The sequence below is a fragment of the Halyomorpha halys genome, unplaced genomic scaffold, assembly GCF_000696795.3.
Source record: "Halyomorpha halys isolate HHAL.00 unplaced genomic scaffold, Hhal_1.1 Scaffold1099.1, whole genome shotgun sequence".
Taxonomy (NCBI): Eukaryota; Metazoa; Arthropoda; class Insecta; order Hemiptera; family Pentatomidae; genus Halyomorpha; species Halyomorpha halys.
In genome coordinates, this window is record NW_027106720.1 from 117,478 (window position 1) to 136,882 (window position 19,405).

The 19,405-nt window shown below is 31.9% G+C and overlaps 1 protein-coding gene across 1 annotated transcript in view; it reads right to left on the reverse strand.

Annotated features, from left to right (window-relative positions):
* The window catches only part of LOC106688282 (SRSF protein kinase 3), a gene marked incomplete in the record, with an annotated part of 32,943 nt that extends 31,228 nt beyond the window's left edge, over window positions 1-1,715 (reverse strand). Inside the window, 1 exon segment of the mRNA XM_067045058.1 lies at window positions 1,252-1,715. Within this exon segment, the coding sequence (XP_066901159.1) occupies window positions 1,252-1,715 (464 nt within the window).
* Window positions 1,716-19,405: the final 17,690 nt, after the last annotated feature.

A 19,405-nucleotide genomic window follows, 5' to 3' on the forward strand; every position in this document is an offset into this window, starting at 1 on the left:
AGAGAGAGAGAGAGAGAGAGAGAGAGAGAGAGAGAGAGAGAGGCTTTATTCATTCATGCTGCCTAAATACTTCCGGTTGCTACATTTCACAGCAAACTAATCAATCCGTGATCGGACATATTTTTACATGATATAATAAAAAAGAAAGAAAACATTTTTTTCGACAGTTTTCTTTTACAATCAATTCCAGTCTACACAATAAATACTAATATTTCAATTTATTCATTTTTTCTTTCCCTTTCTTGTCCCTCCATCTCACGATTTTCATTTCATTTGATCGACCAATTTCTCTCTCCCGAATTCCTCCTCTCAGATCCTCCCCAGTGACCCGCTAAACAAATTCACTATTGGACAGCGATGTGAGATCAAACCAGAGAAATACTAGTCACAACAGTAGATCAGTTTGCATATCATCAGGCTGGTCTTATATTATGAAGACTGAATATCATAAACAGTTTTTGTCCTGAGCACTATAGATAAGAGGATCTGATAGGTTAGCAAGTTGGTGCTTGGTTCAGAAGGTTATGAGTGCGAATCTCACCTGCGTCAATCAATATTTATTTCGCGGTGGCCTCCTAAAAATGAATCTTGACATTCCTACTCTGGAGCCACATAAATCTTCAATGGAGGACTTAAGCCAAAATAAAAACTAAGAAAAACAATTATAAAGCGATATTATGATTATTATTTTATTTTTGAATGGTTAACAGATTTTTTTATATAACTCCTAAGCTACACAGGAAAATTCTTACCATGAATTATTTAACTAATTATGCAAATGCTTTATTTAAAAAAACGTAGTTTTTCTTTTTAATTTATTTTTATAAAAAATATAATTTCTAAATAACATATTTTTGCAGCAATTTGGAATAAGAGTTAGTTTGTAGTTAGATGACTACATAATTTGTAAAAAACTAAAATATGTGTTGCATACTTTTTATACGAAATAGACCTTCAATAGACTACTTGAGCCAGAATAACAATTAAGAAAAATAAAGTGATTTAAATTTTAATTATTAGGGCCCCACACCTAACGGCCGAACAAACCCCATTTTACAAATTATACTACTGTTCATTTAATTATACTACTCGCTACTCATATTGTATAACTGTAACTTACATGTACTGTAATACTAATAGATATGTTTATACGTAAATAAAATGTAACACGGTGATCACTAAAAACGTTTTTATATAATAGAAAGATGTCACAAATAGGAGAAATAGGATTTGTGCCAGAAGGCTACTTACTAACATGGAGCTAGGTCAGCTACAGCCGAGTGGCACCGCCGTGGGTAGTGCAGTGGTAAAACAGCTGGTCCTTCATACTGAGGTTTGGGTACATTAGGTTGGCATGGAGTGGCGTCTAGCTGTACGATCGGTTTCGATTGTCGAAAGACTACCGTCTTGCGAGTACATATCCTTGCCAAGCAGAGGACCACCGACACTGCGGTGAGGACATCCAAAGCACTCAATGAGGGTCGGCTACGGCTCGCCTCGCAAATAGCCCTGCTACCTTCGGCGGTTAGTAAGACGCGACTAGAGCTGTTGAGGCGGACCGCACCTCCTAGGTCGTACCACTCGAACTGGATCCGGTAGCCCGCAGCCATCGACTGAGGCCTAAAATAGCACGACGACCCTTGGCAAGCTGGCCAGCCAAACTCCAACAGTCTCCTCAAAAATACGTTGTTTATGCTCTCGTTTCCGTAAATCATACCTTCCGTGTCATACCTGATCCAACAATTCAATGTGGTACCAACGGAGAGCAACAACAGGCAAATAAAAAATAAACAAATCCGTATGATATTGAATATTTACACTGAAACTTCTATATAATGGACACCTAGGGAAATCTATGTTCCCCCGTTATACTGAGGTGTCCTTTAATAAGGGGTGAATATAAAATATAAATTATAGAATAATAGAAGTATGTACATATCACTTAAATTATGATATCTCGGAAAAAAATTAACAATACGATTATTATATAATTTAAAAAAAAATCAACTATTCACTCTTTGTCTCAAACATCGTTATGAAGAGCATTCATATATATTTTACTGATTTTGAAAATATTTTCAAAACGTCTTTAGTTTTCAAATGTTGTATTATTTATTTATTTTTATTTTTGTAAGTTAAACAGATTTTTTTCTATGAAGCTCCTAAGCTGCACAGGAAAATTCTTACAATGAATGATTTAACTAATTATGAAAATACATAAAAAAAAAAAATGTCACTTTCTTTTTTATTTATTTTTATAAGGAATATAATTTCTAAATAACGTAAATTTTCCTAGTAGTTTGACATAAGAATTATTTTGTAATTAATTAACTAAATAATTTGCAGGTATTTAAAATATTTGTTTCATACTTTATATACAAATTAAATATTCGTCAATGCTCTAATATTTTCAGTCAAAAAAAGCACAAAAAGGAACTGCTAATACTATGCATTAGTGTATATTTTTTTCAAAATAAATGTACCAACAATTTATTTCCAAAATCGTGTGTGTGGATACATTTTTGTCCGTTATAGAGGGTTGAAAAGGGCTTACGGAACAAAGTAGGTGTCCGCTTCTGTAGTGCAGGGGTTCTACAACAGAGGAGTTGAAATGCATTAAATATGTATTTCGTTGATCGGGACCTAAATAGATTGCCATTAAGAACGTTTTCCGTTATACAGGTGTGTCCTTTGAGAGAAGTTTCTTTGTAATTTTATTATATCTTACATTGTAGTGAAACTTCTTATTGATCATCTGTATTCCGAAAACCAGTAGTAGTAGAACTACGCTAATCCATACAAGTCGGGACGGGACGGAAAAGCGGGTTAGTCGGTTAATTTGATGAGTAAAAAAAAAAAAAACTCAGATCAGGTAAAGATTAAAAATATAATATAAAACTTGATATACAAGTCATATGTATTATAATAAACGATACCTTAATAAAAATGTCTTTAAATGTCAATGTAAACAATCTGTACATCCATAGCTTTAATTACAACAATAAAATTTAACTGCAATACTGCAATCTTGTAAATTGTATTCCAGGCATAATCATCAATCTGGACCACGTAATTATTTTAAGAGGACATTTGCCTCAGACTAAAATTAGTTTTTTGATTTCATTTAAATACATAATTTAATTGAAGCGTACAAACAATCTATAAAAGTTTAATATTTATAATAAGAAATATCAAAACATTATTATGACTTGGGGTTTTTTTTTTTCTAATTCCACATTACCATTTTAGTTTTATTTATTCCAAAATGTATCTAATTTACTAAACAAATTGAGGAAGTTTATTTACCGTTAGTGTACATACGGTTACAATATTATAAAGTATAGTTAGGCTATAAACTTTATAACACTGTTCATAGTAAACTAAAAATATACAAAAACGTTAAATCAATACTAAGCATCGTATTAATAGACAAGTGTAAAATCTAGTGAATGATAGAGACGAATTTTACAAAATAATTGGTTAACCCGGCTTGCAAAATTGGTTAAAATATACGTGTTAAACTAAACAGTTATCATTAAATATGCTCTTTTATAAATTAATTATTAGGCTATGAATATGTATTTTAATTTTATCTTTATATCTATATTAATAAAATTAAGACATGAAGCTGTCTTAATTTTATTAATATAGACGAATATATACAAACGTATTTATAAATACATATTCCCCCTCTGTGATAGCTTGTAAGTCTGAAAAACCGACAATACGATTTATTATATTATTTTAAAACAAATAAATAAACAATTCGTAATTTTAGATTAGCCATCGTTTCTTAAGATATCTTTTTATTTTTTTTTACAAATTCTTTCGAGATATCTCTGGGTTGTATTTGAGATATCAGTGTGTACAGTTTTAATTTTGTTATCAGACTGTTTAAGGTGAACTAATTTGAATAAGATAATAAAAGAAATAGTTATTTGAGTTTGTTAATTTTTTTTTAATTTAGTTATCTTGGTAATTGTACGACTGAAATTTATTATAATTATTCTGTTAAAAAATTAAAATAAATAAAAACCCTGAAAATGGCTTGCATAATGTTGATAAGTCGTCAAACAAATGTAAAATAAATGTTAACAACTACGCTAGTGAAGTATTCTTAGCCTGTCTTTTTGAAATATTTTCTAAATATAAATTAGCAGTCCACTAAACCTCAGAATTGATATTTTTTTAAAAAACTTTCATTGATAAATAATTTTGTAGGCAATCAAACCTGTGAACAATATTACATTCTCCATAAGGGAACTCTGGATCAAGCACGACCCCGGGAGTTCACTGTGCTTCTCTCCTAGCCGCGTCACTGGTAATGAAAGCCTATGGAGACTGAGTGTGGGCATTAGAGCAACATACTCTCAAGAACTGGAGAACCGGGCCACTGCCGTATTGATCTCCAAGGATCATAAAAATGGTTAGAACAAGATAGGGTTGAGTTGAGGTCATGACTTAAGGCCTAGTTTGTACATAATATAGATTATTGAATATTTTTTGAAGTACTTGAGACCGAAAGGTTTGGAAACGTTTGATGTTTGAAGGTTTTCCCCACATTTCCAGTCCATAGGTCCATATGAGCCTCGTAGTTGCTGGGAATAGGTTGAGGTCGATTAAAATGTGAGATGTCCTTTTCAGTGGTTAACAAAATAGCTAGCTAATCTGTGGGTTAAGTTCTTATCTTTTAACTCTGGTACGTGGGCCCCATGTTAGTCATTTGTCAGCCAAGATACCGGACTGTGTCAGAAGGGGAAACTGGACCGATATTTTTATTTTTTAATGATATAAAAGATTTGATGGTCTTGAAATGTATCACAGCTTAACCGACAATATGTATATTATGGCAAATATTTTGCTTTCCATGTTGATCCCAGGAGTATTATTTATTTTACATAAATACATGTCAAATTCATTAATAGTAAACTGAAAAGTAATTAATACAAAATCAAATAAAATATATAATAAAGGTAAAGTGTCAAAAAAAAAAACTATATGTTTTAATAAACTAAGCCACAAAAAAATTACCTACTTACTTGTACTGTTACTTGATTCGGGTAATTTTGTTAAAGTCAATTTGTCTTTTAAAATCATGCCTGTGTTGAATTGGAAATAAAATGTTCTGTAACAGGCCACTTTTAATTTTTAAGAATTCTTCTTTTTTTAAAATTTAAGCACACGTTCAAAATATCAATTAAAACTTATATAAATTTCACTTATGTCTGCTTATCGCTTCCATCGTTCAATCAAATTAAACATTCGATCCCTCCTTTTACAAGTTAAATTGGCTTTTGTACGTTTACGAATGCGCGCAAGCTAATACACACGTACGCAGGGACTCACGCACACACACAGAGAACAAAGTGTAATCAAATATACATACACACACTCAACAATTAGGATTAATTTAGTAATAAATTTCAGAAAGGTTGATTATTTTTGTAATTGATTATATAAAACTCAAAAAATTGTTATCAATCAATTACCTCTTGTAACTTAAATACCATGCGATTGAAAATTGTGAGTAATTTCGCAATCAATTATATTCCTATTCCAATACAATTTACTTAAGAACTGTGGGTAAAATTTTAATTACACTTTGACAGTTTATATGAAAGTGTAGGTTTATTTTTAGTATTGTTTTGAATTTTTTTTTTATTCTGTAAAATTAAAGTAATTTTAAAGGTAAAAGTTATTCTCTTCAATAAAAATGGAAACTAGTAACTAAACTGAAAAAAAAACACAACAAAAAAAATTCAAAATGGTAAGATGTACTCAAATCACTAAATGTTCAGTATAATTACTTTTTAAAAATGTATTTAAATAAAAATATTCAAACTGGTTTGAGTATGAATTTCCAGTACTCATTCTTTAAGTGTTTCATGAGTACAAAATAATTTGCTTATACTCAGCTTGAAATGTATTATCATTATTGTACTGTGTACTCAAACCTTTTAAGAACTACTAATAATATTCAGGAACTGAGCACTCTTGCCTTACTTGCTTACACGACCTAGATCTCAGTCATATTACCAATTAATCAATAATTGACTAGTTTTAAAACAATAAGTAATAGATCTTAATGATAAAACTATTAAATATTTGTTTATTTCATAGCTCTATAGTTAAATACAGGACATTTACATAGCAGCTTGTTGCATTCAGCACTGACAACAAATTTACAGCTGCTATTGACTTACTCAACGTCGTAAAATAGTTATAATGTTTTACAATATAAAATACATTATACATAATTGTTATATTTATTCTGATCTTATTTATTACAGAAGTACTGGCATTCAAATAATCGATTGGTTCAGAATGTCGACCATTATGGTTATATCTTGCTTCACCTGAAATCACTGATAGCTATAGATTTCCTACCGAGAGTTATATCAAATTGAGTGTTATTATATCAATTTTTTCTTCCATCACTCTGATCTAATAATTATGAATTATTATTAGATCAATAGTACTCAATACATCGGAATTATAGTTTCTAATCACTGGAGGAAAATATTTAATTATGGTCCCTTAACTAATATTTTTGTCACTTTTGTTGATTTGGCGTTAAAATATTGATGAATAGTATAGGCGAGGGATTAATAAAGAAATATATAAACAGTAAGTGAAAATATTTAGTAGTAAGCACTATTTTAATATTATACACATACGTTTTGCAGATGATGAATACACGAAATAGCCTTTAAACGTACGTACATATAACTTATAATAGTGATAAATATTAAAAACTGACCTTGGAACTCTGAAATTTAATAGATTTTTAAACATTATTTTATGTCGCTGATAGATAAGTCCTTTAATTTTATAATACGCAGAAAGTAATCTTTTCGTAGAGGGAATTTACACACAAAAAAAAAAAATAATAAATGTGTATCTCAGAGACAAATGACTTCATGCCTATTTTTTAACAATTTAGTATAATTACACATTTAAATTTAGTGGTATTTTCTTTACCCCGAGTTATAGATCTATCTACTAGAGAATTTGTAAATAGAGTTATATGATTTTTAAATAACAATAACAATAATTTTATTTGTTGAGAAACCCGTGTTCAAACTGCTTTCCTGTAAACTAGAAACATGAGATAGATGCACTTAACTCCAATTTCTGCTTTACTCAGTGGTGTATATAACTATGCCTTAGTCCAATCGTGGAAGAGTTACGTGCTTGTAAAAAATGCCAAGTATATTTTTTTGGGAGGGACTGATAAATGATTAGCTCCTATTTCAGAAAAGTACTTTTAGTAATATTCCTCGTTGCAGACTTCTCGTATTTTTCTTTTGCATAAGCATGATAGAAATATAAGATGAAACTTCTCTTAACGGACACCCCTCTAAATGGACAAGCTTGGTAATCATCTCGTCCAGCAAGGTACAAATTTAATTTGAATCCCTACATTATGGGATCACTTCTACTAATGTTATTTCCCGTCAATACTAATCACTCCTTTCTAACGGACACAAGAATGTTGTACAAACCCACAATTCTCTAGTACTCACTTGATGAGTCATTTGTTTTGGTAAAAGGTAAATATTTAATACTGTATTTTGTCGAATATATTAGAAATTAACAAAAATTTATATTAAATAAGAAAATATGCATTAAGTATTTTATGTGCATGAAATAAACTTATATCACGTAAAAGTAATGTGACACACTGTTGAATCTGAAAAATAAGTTCAGAGTTTGTAATAAAGCTGAAATCAGCTGGGACAATTTGTTCGGAAGTGCAAAATACATGAAATGGGAAAAATATATAATAAAATTATTACGAAAGTAAATTAGAAAGGATATTCTATGAAGTTAGCCTCCTGCCTTTGGTATGGAAGAAACTCCAAGAAATCTGTGGAGATTTATACATAAAAAAAAGTGATAGGGAAGAATACAGTTGGGGGTGTGATATATTATATTATAGTAGTTTAGACTCACAGGCTGGTGAAGTGCCCCCTAAGTGAAGGAGTCCTTCGCCTCCTCCTCAGGGGTGGAGATAGGGAAATTGAGAGCGATTGTACGATGGGGACGGTAGCCACCTTGTCAGCCACTGCACGAGCCAGCGGGTCCTAGCGCACGCGTCCGCTTTCATCGATCTCAACCCTTCAGGCCAACCATCTTTCCTCATTCAAACCCTTCACCGCATTTATTTCCTATCATTGGCAATAAAAATTATTCCGCACGAGATGAAATGTTTTTATAAAATCTATTGGCAATTTGCAGGGCAAAACAAATCACCGTTTTATTATTCCATCTGAGAATTTCTGGAAAGGAAAAAACTAAAATATTTTATTATATTTATTATCATTTTTTATAAGATCTTTTAATTCCACTATTTATAGTACAAGTTTCAATTGTACGCACGTGTGTGTTATCCAAAGATTCGAATAATATTAGTATTGTCGATTTTTAGAACTTATGACGTATCACAACAGGGCAATATATACTTATTATAAGTCTGTATATATTCTTCAATATTTATAAAACTTAGTTATGAAGATGTGATTATTTTTTCATAACGTTACAATATACATAGCATAACCTAATGATTGATTACGAAATCATTATATTCAATGATAATCTCGCAAGTTTGCACCTGTATATTTTAACCAATTTTTCAAGCCGGGTTAACCTATTTTGATGAATTAATTACATTCATTTTCATGTTAATTCATCAATATATTTTAAAATGTTACAGTTGTTAGTAATATGATGCTTAATATAGATTTAACGTTGCTGTATACTTTTCTAGTGTTACAGGTATTTTAACAATATGCAGCTCAATTTTTTATCCTCCCTAACTATACTTGGCAGACTATCAATTTTGACTAGTATTATGCATAGTTTTCATTAAATTAATTTAAAATTGGGGTGAAATAACACACTTTTTTCTCCTCTTGAGCTCTTTTTTAGATGACTGATAATGACTAGCCTTGACCACTTTTGTTATCCTTTGAAGACATTTTTATTATGATCTAGTTTGCAGTATGTTACCTATATAAATGATGCACCGTTTCCAAATTATTATTCTTAAATCACGTATTGTTAATTCATGTCATAATTGTCAGTTGCTTAAAAAACAAATACATTTTTTTTTTGTTTTTTTACTTTTTTATTTAATTTTTCATCATTTTTGAACTATATTATTATTATTCGCCATCTTTATAACTAAATTTTGTATATATTGAAGAATATACACAGACGTACTTATAAATATATATCGCAAGCCTGAAAAATCAACAATACTAATGTTATTCTACCTTTGGATAATACGCACTTATATACACCGGCACACGGACACTAAAAATCAAGTTCATAACTGTTCTGGTCAATTTATATCTGTAAAAAATATGGGCTAAATGTACTTAAATCTTTTAATGCCGCTACTTAAGTCCAGAGCTTGTTTTTAGATGACTTATAATTATAAGGTAATTTAAATTATAGAACATATATTAGCCATAAACAGTGTAGCCACACTTAATTATAACTTATATTAAAATTGTATATAAATAATTTTAGATACAGAGATTGAAAAAAAATTAAAAAACTAACTGACTAAATACATAAAAAACAGAACAAAAAGGTAGTTAGAAACTATCTGTACTATTATAAAATTGTATTAGATTGGTGAAGTAAAAGGCAGTTAAGTAGAAGGGTTGGTACATGACGTATGTTAGAGGGAATGGAGTTTTAGTGATATGCAGCTCGAGTAAAAAATTATTTATCAAACAGCAGTTCGGTGGGATGGAGGGTAAATATCAAATAAACCGAACCTGGTAGTATGGGATTAAATTGAGAATTTGAATTGCCAGTTTTCTACGATAGGCACTGAGTACTAATTACTTGGAATAGAAAGGAAGCTAGGAAATAGATATCAAACAGATGGATAGAGCCACTTCAACTCGGAGTAATACTGGGTTATCTCTAGTGATCCCGAAAATAAATCGTACTGCTCAATGGTTAATCAAGGACACCTTTATTAGCATAAGAAGCAATTTCTCTGCACTTCTAATATTTGCAGTCTTCTACAAAGGTACCACTTATTTATTCTTCTCAAATCACATATTGTTAGTTCATGTCATAATCATTTTCAATTGCTAAAAAAACCAAATAAATTGTTGTTCAAGAAGATGATCCTTAACCCTGCTTCCATTTCTTTCCCTGGTTGGTTCAGGTTGATGTTAGAAAAAATTGTATTCATTGAAATTCTTTTCTTGAGGAGGAAATGCACACACAGCATCATTATTTCCCCAAAATGAAACATATAATTTCAGGATAAATTATTGCCCTGCTTGTGGGTAAAGTAAATCCGATAAAATTAAAATTTAATGTTGCTTCTACTCCAGACAAACCTAAGGCTTCATCAGAGATACCCTTTATAATAAAAAAAAAACTATATCATAACCAGAACCCGAATCTTTAAGCAGTTAGAATTCGAAGAATATGTCATTTAATATACAATGAAGTATTATAAGACATTTAATAAAAAAACAGAAAATATACAGATAAAAAATCTCCAAATATGCTATAAGGCAGCAAAAATATTCAAATAAACTAGTATGTATAAAAAAGTAGAAAAAAATTGAATGAAGGATTAAAAATTAAATGTAAATGACTTTTCTTTCTTTTCATAAAACAAAAATGAAAATATATATATAAGAAGATGGTCAGGGTTGCGATCAAAACAGAAACAAAAATAGTTTATAACTATTTAACTATGTAAACTATTTTTGTTTCTGTTTTGACCGCAACCCTGATCATCTTCTTATATATCAATTTTTACGGTCAACTATATATACATATAAAAAATTAAAATAATTTGAAAACAAGGCCTCGTTATTTTTTAAAAATATTAGATTGAAGAAATAACAATTGGCACTTATTTTATTGCTTGTGATTCCCTTTTCCTTTTGCTTTATCAGGAGGATGAATCAGAAAAGACCTTAAGAAATAACTCACAGGTACTAACAAAAAACTAAGTTAACCCTAAACTGTGTGTAATTTTCTAACTTACTGCTTATAATTCTTGTTTCTAAATCAAGGGTATGGATAACAAAAACAACTTAGGATTTACTTAAAGGTATTAAAAAAAATTTATGTTTAATTTTAAATTGGTATTAAACTAACCAGCTTCTCTGTATAGAAATCAACACCAGATCCGTGGTAGAATAAAAAAATCAATGAAGTTAAATCATTTTGAAAAAGAATAAGAAGTAACCTAAGAAGAAGTAAACATAAAATAATCTTATAATATACAAATATACATATATACAGCTTACTAACTTGTTCACTATTGGCAAAAAATTGAGAAAGAGAAATCCACTATGCTCATGCATAAATAAGGTACATTTTAATTAATACTATTTTTCAAATGTGATTAGCGGTCGCTTCTAAACTAATTACATACGCGAGCGATGTTCTATTGCCGTTCCGACAGCGGAACATTAAACAACTCAAAGCTATTATTATCCTAACTAACAAAGTAGGCTAACCTTAATAAATTCCCTTTCAATTCCGAAGAAACAGAATTTATGTTTCCACCGAAATCGGCTGCACCAAAATTAAACACAAGGCCAAATTTATCACAAATGAAAGAATTCGATTTACACTGTGAATTAATTTAAAAAATCTAAATGTTAGCCAAACAGCACATTTCCCTCATAATTGTTTGAGTTTGGCAGACATAAAACTGATGTGGATAGATAAGAATGTTCCTTAACCTAGTGTAATTCATTATTTCCTTCAATTTTCTCCTCTAATGGCCTTATTTCCATTTATTTCAAATCGGTATCAATAAAATTTTTTGCATTCAAATTAAACTTTAAAGAAAAAGTGACAAGAAGAGGAAGTAGAAATCTAGAAATTAAAAAATATATGTATTTCATATTAAAGGTAACGTAATGTCGTTGAATTGTTAATTGAAAATAAACCTACAATTAATTTTAATTTCTATATTTCTTTTATTCAATCAAATTAAGCAAAATGTATATTTATCCTCAAATATGAAACCCAAAATAAAATCAGGCTTATTGTATCTAAGTATACTGATTCGTAGAGATGTTTGTTCGATTATTTTAAAAAAAATCATCATATAAAATAAATCATATATGCAATCATATCATAAAATATGCATTAGCATAGAAACCAGTCTCTGGACATAACTAACGACCTGGTTTCTGTGCAATAGAGCTTTTTTTTAAACTTTAAATTCAGCCAAATCTTGACATTTCGAATCTTGAGAAGTGCAGTTCTATTGCGTTTCTTGAACGCTAGTTTTATATTGCAGGTTTTGTGGTTACTAAATGAGTTTTTAGGTTTAATCCAAAAATCGAGGATAAAAAATACGTCTTACTCGCATCCACGCCTTTTTTCTATAACTACTGGCCCCATTTTTACTTGTATAATGTATGATGTATGATGAATGACATATGTTACAGGGGAAAGTATTGAGATCGTGATAAATTTTGAATCCGTGTTTTCTAAACGAAACCAAATGTTACAGAAATACGCGTTTTAAGGTCCACGAAAACAAGTGTTTGCTGGAATAGATCAGCTAGCAGTGCCACCTTATTACCATAGATTTTACTCTTTTTCACCAATTTCTCTAAAACGGCTCTAAATATTCCGATCAAACTCGTTTTATCAACGTAATATTTAATATCCTGTAATATTAGCTGGGTCTTATACTCAACAACGAATTTCACTACAATTAAATAGTCACTAAGAACCTTTAATTTTGTTAATTTCAAATAATTAACCATCTTTCATGGTTAGTAGTAATACAAAAGTGGATAAATAAAAACTATGAAGGAATTAGATTAAAAACTTTTTTTTAAATATTATTTTATTGAAATAATAATACGATTTGCCACACTCAAGACCATTCAGTAGTTACATATTCAGTTAAACCATTATTACATAATAAAGATATATACATACATATATTAAAATGAATTAAGAAAAATAAATAAATAAGGTAAAAAATAAAATGAAATTTTAGATGGATGAATAAGAGTAAAATATTACCCAAACATTTTATAAAAAAATATTAGTAAAATATTAACCAAACAATTTATAAACAAATATTTCTAATATAAAAAGTCGAGGTAACCTACAGAGTGACGATAAACGTTTAAATAAACTAAATTTATAAGTAGATGTTTCCATGATTTCCAACTAATGATCAATAAATAACGCTAAAACCATAAATAATATGATTATAAATTACAACTTATCTAAGTAGAATGGTAAATGAAAGTAGTGTTGCTCGCACTGCTTATTTAATTTTATAATGTCTGGATAAACTAAACATTATTAGTTTTATTTGTTCATTCCTTATATTAATAAAGAAAACATTCTTTTTTCTTTTGTTAGTTACATTTTTGCACGTTTATGCTTGTTTTGAGGTACGAAAATCCGGTCTTTTATGATTTCATTAGTTAATACATTATTTAAAAAATGTATCGCTCATGTAGTGAGAGGATTAACACAATTCAAACCAAGTGATCACCTTAAACTAATATGTACTTGGAACTGTTCCAAACATCAATAAGAATAAAAATGGACAATGATAAAAAAAATTATTAATCTAGTCGAAAATTTCTCACATTCGCATAGTATAAAAACCAATTATATTAATCCATTCAATAGAACCTTCAAATTGAAAACAATCTACATGAATTGAAATCCTTAAAGCATTCAAGAAAAATCATAGAAAAAGTTGTTTATTTTTTTAATATTTATTTATTGCTATTTACAACTGTACATTATAATACATTTAGTAAATCTGTTCTCGGTTAAATTGAAGTGTTACAGGAGTGTAACTACCCATTGGCAGCACTCTAATGACGTTTTACATTAGCAGGTCTCTTCGTCTTCTTTTCAGGCGCCTCGGAAGATTGTCAGGAATGGATGAGGATGCAAGGTTAGAAACTAGGGGGTTTGAGTGGTTAGGGAGTTTATAATGGAAGGAGTGATATCTAGTTCGGGCTAGATCGGTTACATAGGGAACAAAATTTTTTTTATGTATCATTTTATTGGTGACAAAGCAAGGAGCATTGAGGATTTTACGAAGGATTTTGGATTGTAAGGATTGAATACGAGAGGAATTCGAAGGTTTAGTGGAGCCGCAAAGCTCAACTCCATATGTCCACATTGGCCTTATTACAGTAATGTAGATCAGTCTTTTGTAATGTGTTGGAAGTTTTGACCGTTTGTCTAGTAAGTACTGTAATAGTCAAAATCGACGTGCATTTTCCTGCCTTTTCAATCTTGTGTGAGGATTCCAGGTTAATCGTTTGTCCAAATGTTGTCCAAGGTAGCGGATCTGTTCGACAGGGGTAAGAGTAACATTATTAAATGAAACTTTAGGGAAGTTGGTAGGTTTACGACGAAGGGTATAGTGTTAGGATTGGTTAGAATGTCAGCGGTATAGACGGCGTAGAGGATGGGACCAAGGATACTACCTTGGGAAACACCAGCGGACTGAGAATAAAGGGATGAATAGGAACCATTGTGGTTTACTTGGAATAATCTATCGATAAGAAAGGAACGAAAGATGAGAAAGTATGTAGGAGGTAGGAATTTACGGAGTTTGTAAAGCAGTCCCGGGTGCCAGACTCCATCAAAAGCCTGTTCTGCATCGAAAAAGACTCCCGAGCAGTACATTCCGCGCTCCAAAGAAGACGATACTAAGTCCACCACTCGATGACATTGCTGGATAGTGGAGTGGGATGTTCGGATTCCAAACTGGTGATCAGGAATTATATGATTGGAATCTAGGATGGAGTATAGCCGTTTTAAAATGAGTTTTTCGAGGATTATGCCCATGATTGGTAATAGAGAAATAGGACGGTAGGAGGATGGGTATTCTGACGGCTTTTGGGGCTTAGGTATTATTTTAACTATTGATAATTACCATGGGTCAGGAAAATATGTGAAACGGAGTACGGCGTTATATATGTAGGTAAAGAATAGGATGGCTTTCCGAGGAAGAAGTTTTAGGATATGGGATGTTAATAGGTTGTGGCCAAGAGCTTTGCGGGTAGGTAATCTTTGAATGATACTAGATATTTCTGAAGGATGAAATGCTTTAGGTAGGAGGGTCATTTGGAGAGGAATATTTAGTTCTGCTTCAATACATTCAATGTGAATTGGATTAAGGATATCAGGGTGCGGAATAAAGGTCTTAGAAAGGTGTTGTCCGAATGTTTGTGATTTTTCTTCATCAGTTCTGGTCCAGGTTTGGGATTCGGTAAGAAGTGGGTGGTTAAAATCTTTGAAATTCAACAGTTTTTTGGCGGTCCTCCATAATGATTTGTCAGTAGTTGTAAGATTTTCAGTAAAGTTAATTAAATTTTGTCTTGTTTTGTCTTCAGTCCAATGTTTAAGTCCAGTTTAGTTTCCAGTTCACTTTTAAATTTGTCCCAGGCTACTCTTCCTGTTATCAACGAAGGGGTGGAGGGCTTTGGTACAAAGCATGAATGTAAAAAAAGCAGAACTGGACTATGATCTGATGATAGGTCGTCCAAAAATTCAACAGCGGTTTGAGAGGGAGAAATCTGGGAGGTGATAAATATAGCAAGGATATCAGGGCATTTTTTGAGGGATGTAGGCCAATAAGTCAGATTTTTGGGAGAGAGAATGAAATAGGTATTGGAGGTGGAAACACGGGATAGGATGTTACCACGGGAGTTGTATGTGCGGCATCCCCATCATTGGTGCTTAGCATTATAGTCTCCTCCAGCAATGAAGCGCGGTCCGAGGGTTCGGAATAAGGATTCAAGGAGGTTATAAGAAAGGTTACCAGGAGGACAATATACAGCTGAAAAGGTAACATGGAAAGGGCGAGTTGAAATAGTAACCGAGGTTGATTGAATTGCATCAGTTGGATTGGAAGGAATAAGGGAATGGGATAAGGATTTGTGAATAAGGATACAAGAACCAGGATCACTTCCATTCAGGGAAGTCACGTATGTAAAAGTGTGTCCTTTGTGTGAGATGAGTTTCAGTCAGTAGGGCTATGTCAATGTGTTTATCGTGTAGGAATAAATCAAGTTCATCACGGTTATTATGTAGGCCATTAGCATTCCATAACAGGACAGCTAGAGGTTTTGTGCTCATCGTGGGAAATTAAGCGGGATTTCGAATAGGATTCTGGTGAGAAGGTTAATGAGGGGTTTGATGGTATCTTGAAGATCTTTCAGGAAGGATGTGAGGATAGAAGTTATATGCATTGGATTTTGGTGATGAGGGTATGGATCAGGAGCTTGGGATGAATAGTTTGTGTGACTAGATATACTGTGTGAGGAATGGGCTAGAAAAAGTTAAAATTAAGTGTTAGTTCGGCTGTTTTTGAATATAATAATAATTAGAATAAAAAATTAATATCTAATGAAATAACTTGAGAAATTGATCGTTTAAGAAACCCAGATGCTAATGAAGTATTAGTAGAACAGTATTATAATGATTTATAGAGAACACATTAAAAAAAATAAATTGAAAAACCAAACAAGGCCCAAGTATATAAAAAGAAACTTTCATAAAAAAAATAAATAAAATAAAAAAATAAAGTGCATTCTGATAAAATACACCGCCCAAGAAAGAAACATAAAGAAAGCAACTCGTCTGTTTTATATCATGACATCGGCGGTTCTCATTATTCTACTTTTGCAGATGTAAGGGAAATTCGCAATTCTGATCAAGATTAGAAACTTATTTATCAGAATATGTTCAGGTTTATGAACAAGAACTGTGCAATATGAATTAATTTCTAGAGATAAAACTAATAATTCAATTAATAAAATACAACTAAATACTAAAGTGAATATAAAGTAAAAGAATGATATAACTTATGAAATGAATAATAATCATACGAATTATGGAGTGAACTTGATTAAAAATAAGAATACAATATATACTCAAATATGCTATTCAACATTGCAAGACATTACGGGTGTTCATTATGTTGTGTTAAATGTAAAATTTTTTAAAACGCTAAATATTGTAAATATAGGATTGTGAGCAGCCCAATTTAAGGTCCATGTTATTTGTTAAATCCAGAAGAGCTCCTGCGGACTATCCAAAATTAAAATCACATTTTTTTTTTGGGGGGGGGGAGAGGGCTTTTATTATGGCCTGATATAATTTTTAATCTGTTAATATTGAGTCTCTACACATTGTAAAATTCAAATTAGTTTTGGTATGCAAAAAAAAATTGTTAAACATAAGTGTATGGATTCTCTACGTAGGTAGAAGACATTTAATAACATGTACTCTGATGACTGTAATAAATAAAAATTAAGGATACCCATCAATAATATAAAACCTGGGCAAGAACTTGGTAGCCGTTTGGATAACATTTTAGTAAGTGTCGGATGAACAAGAAAAAATAACTGACTATCTACCTTAAAATTCTTTAATACCTAATTAAGAGACAGAAGGAGAATCGATACAAGTCTTAGTCGTAGGAAAAATAAAAACAATTTATTACACATTAGCAACAGCACCAATAGGTGCAGCCAGACTGATTTGAACCACGAGGTCACCTACATATTCAGCCCGACTGACGCTTATTTGTAATTGAGATATCGAACAATATGGATCTTGTAAAATGTCATTTTTGCTTCATAAAAAACAGAAAGTTTGTTCGGGCATTTATCTGCAAGAAAAAAGTGAAAAGCTCACTATGAAGGAAGCACTTACAGCCTCTCCTCCACTTTCTCAGGACCCCCACCACTTATATCTGATTTCAGATATAAGATTATTCTGATTTTATTGTTAATTCATCAGTCTTAACCTTACACGATCAATTTGAACGTCCATCTTTGGTTCTATTGCCATTCCGAGTACTAATTACTTAAATGTTTTAACGACCAAGTGTCAGTCAGCCGGCGAAAGGATTTTCATGGATATGCCACGGAAAAGTGTTTAAAAACTGTCTTTTAAATAATAAGATAGGAAATGAATAACAAATAAAAAAAAGTTTCAAATAAATCGAAAGAAGAATAATAATGTTGAAAACAATAGTAATATTGGCAAATCCATTTAACAGGATGTTTGCTTAAGGACTTATCAAACCTTGAAGCCCCTTTCTCATGCTAAGAATTTCACCAGTTTATAATAGAGTTTATACTTATTCACGCATTGAAAAAAAATTAAGGCTTTTTCTCCCTAAGAATTTTACTGGACGAAAAATCAGGCCGGGTGCAGATGGATCAACGTCTAGAAGAACGTCCGGAAGAAATTCGTAAAACCTGGTGTGTGAAAAAGTTCCTTTGGTTTTTTTTCGTGGACCAAGTACGCTACATTACTGGTTAAGCGAGTAACTAGCATAGTTTTAAGTTACGTCCTGAGTCAAGTTTGATTAAATAATGCCGAGAGCCCAAGCACTGGCTGACTGTTCCAAAACACCAGATATCCCAATTGTTCTGATAAAGGCGAGCCTGAATCCTAGCTCCCTTTTTCAGAGATCGACTGCAATCAGGAGAACTGGTCGACTTATGCTGTGTGGTTGGAAAAACAAGGTCGAGTTTAGTCTTAATTTTCCTGTTCAGGTATAAGTCTGCCGGTGAGAACCCACATGAAAGGGGGGGTAGCTATGTAGCGAAAAAGGATTCTTTGAACTTTATCAGACTTAGTTCCTGGCTCGCTTGCTGTCGCTTTCAACCTTCTCTTCAGTGTTTGGACACTCTGCGAGTCCGTTGGTTGCTGGGTGTCCAGGAGCGATGAGGCGTGATATCCCTCGATCTTTACAGTACTGTCCGAAAACACTACACGTGAAAATAGAAGCGTTGTCTGACACAATCTGGTTAGGGAATACATGATTGGAGAATATATCGTCCAACAAAATTATGGTCACTTGAGTAGTCGGAGCGTCTCGAACCACACGAACTTCCAGCCATTTGGACTTCACGTCAATGCACAGGAAAAAGTAAAAACCATTCATTGGCCCAGCGTAATCTACGTGAAGGCGTTCCCAATTGGCATTTGGTTCGTCCCATGGGTGTACTATGACTTTTGGTGGATTGTTTCTTAATGGCGCACATTCCAAACACCCTCGGACGGTGTGTTCTCTGGTATAGATTGGTTTGGCATTTTCGCGTAACTCTAAGGAAATTCTGCAATATGGGACACACCCAATTTTTTCCTCGAATACCTCAGGAAACTCATTAAGAATGTCAACCTCATTTAAGGCGTAGAAATCTGTAAAACCATAAGGAACATGTTCAAGCGACATCTCTGCATCAATCTGTTCAAGTTCTAGTCCAGGTTTCCTGATCCAGTCGCGACCCAAAAGTGCGTCTTGGCCAGGTGGAACAATGTATAGGTCGGCTAAAATGTGTTTATTTTTGTAGGTTACTGCAACATTTACTTTACCCTTGGAGGG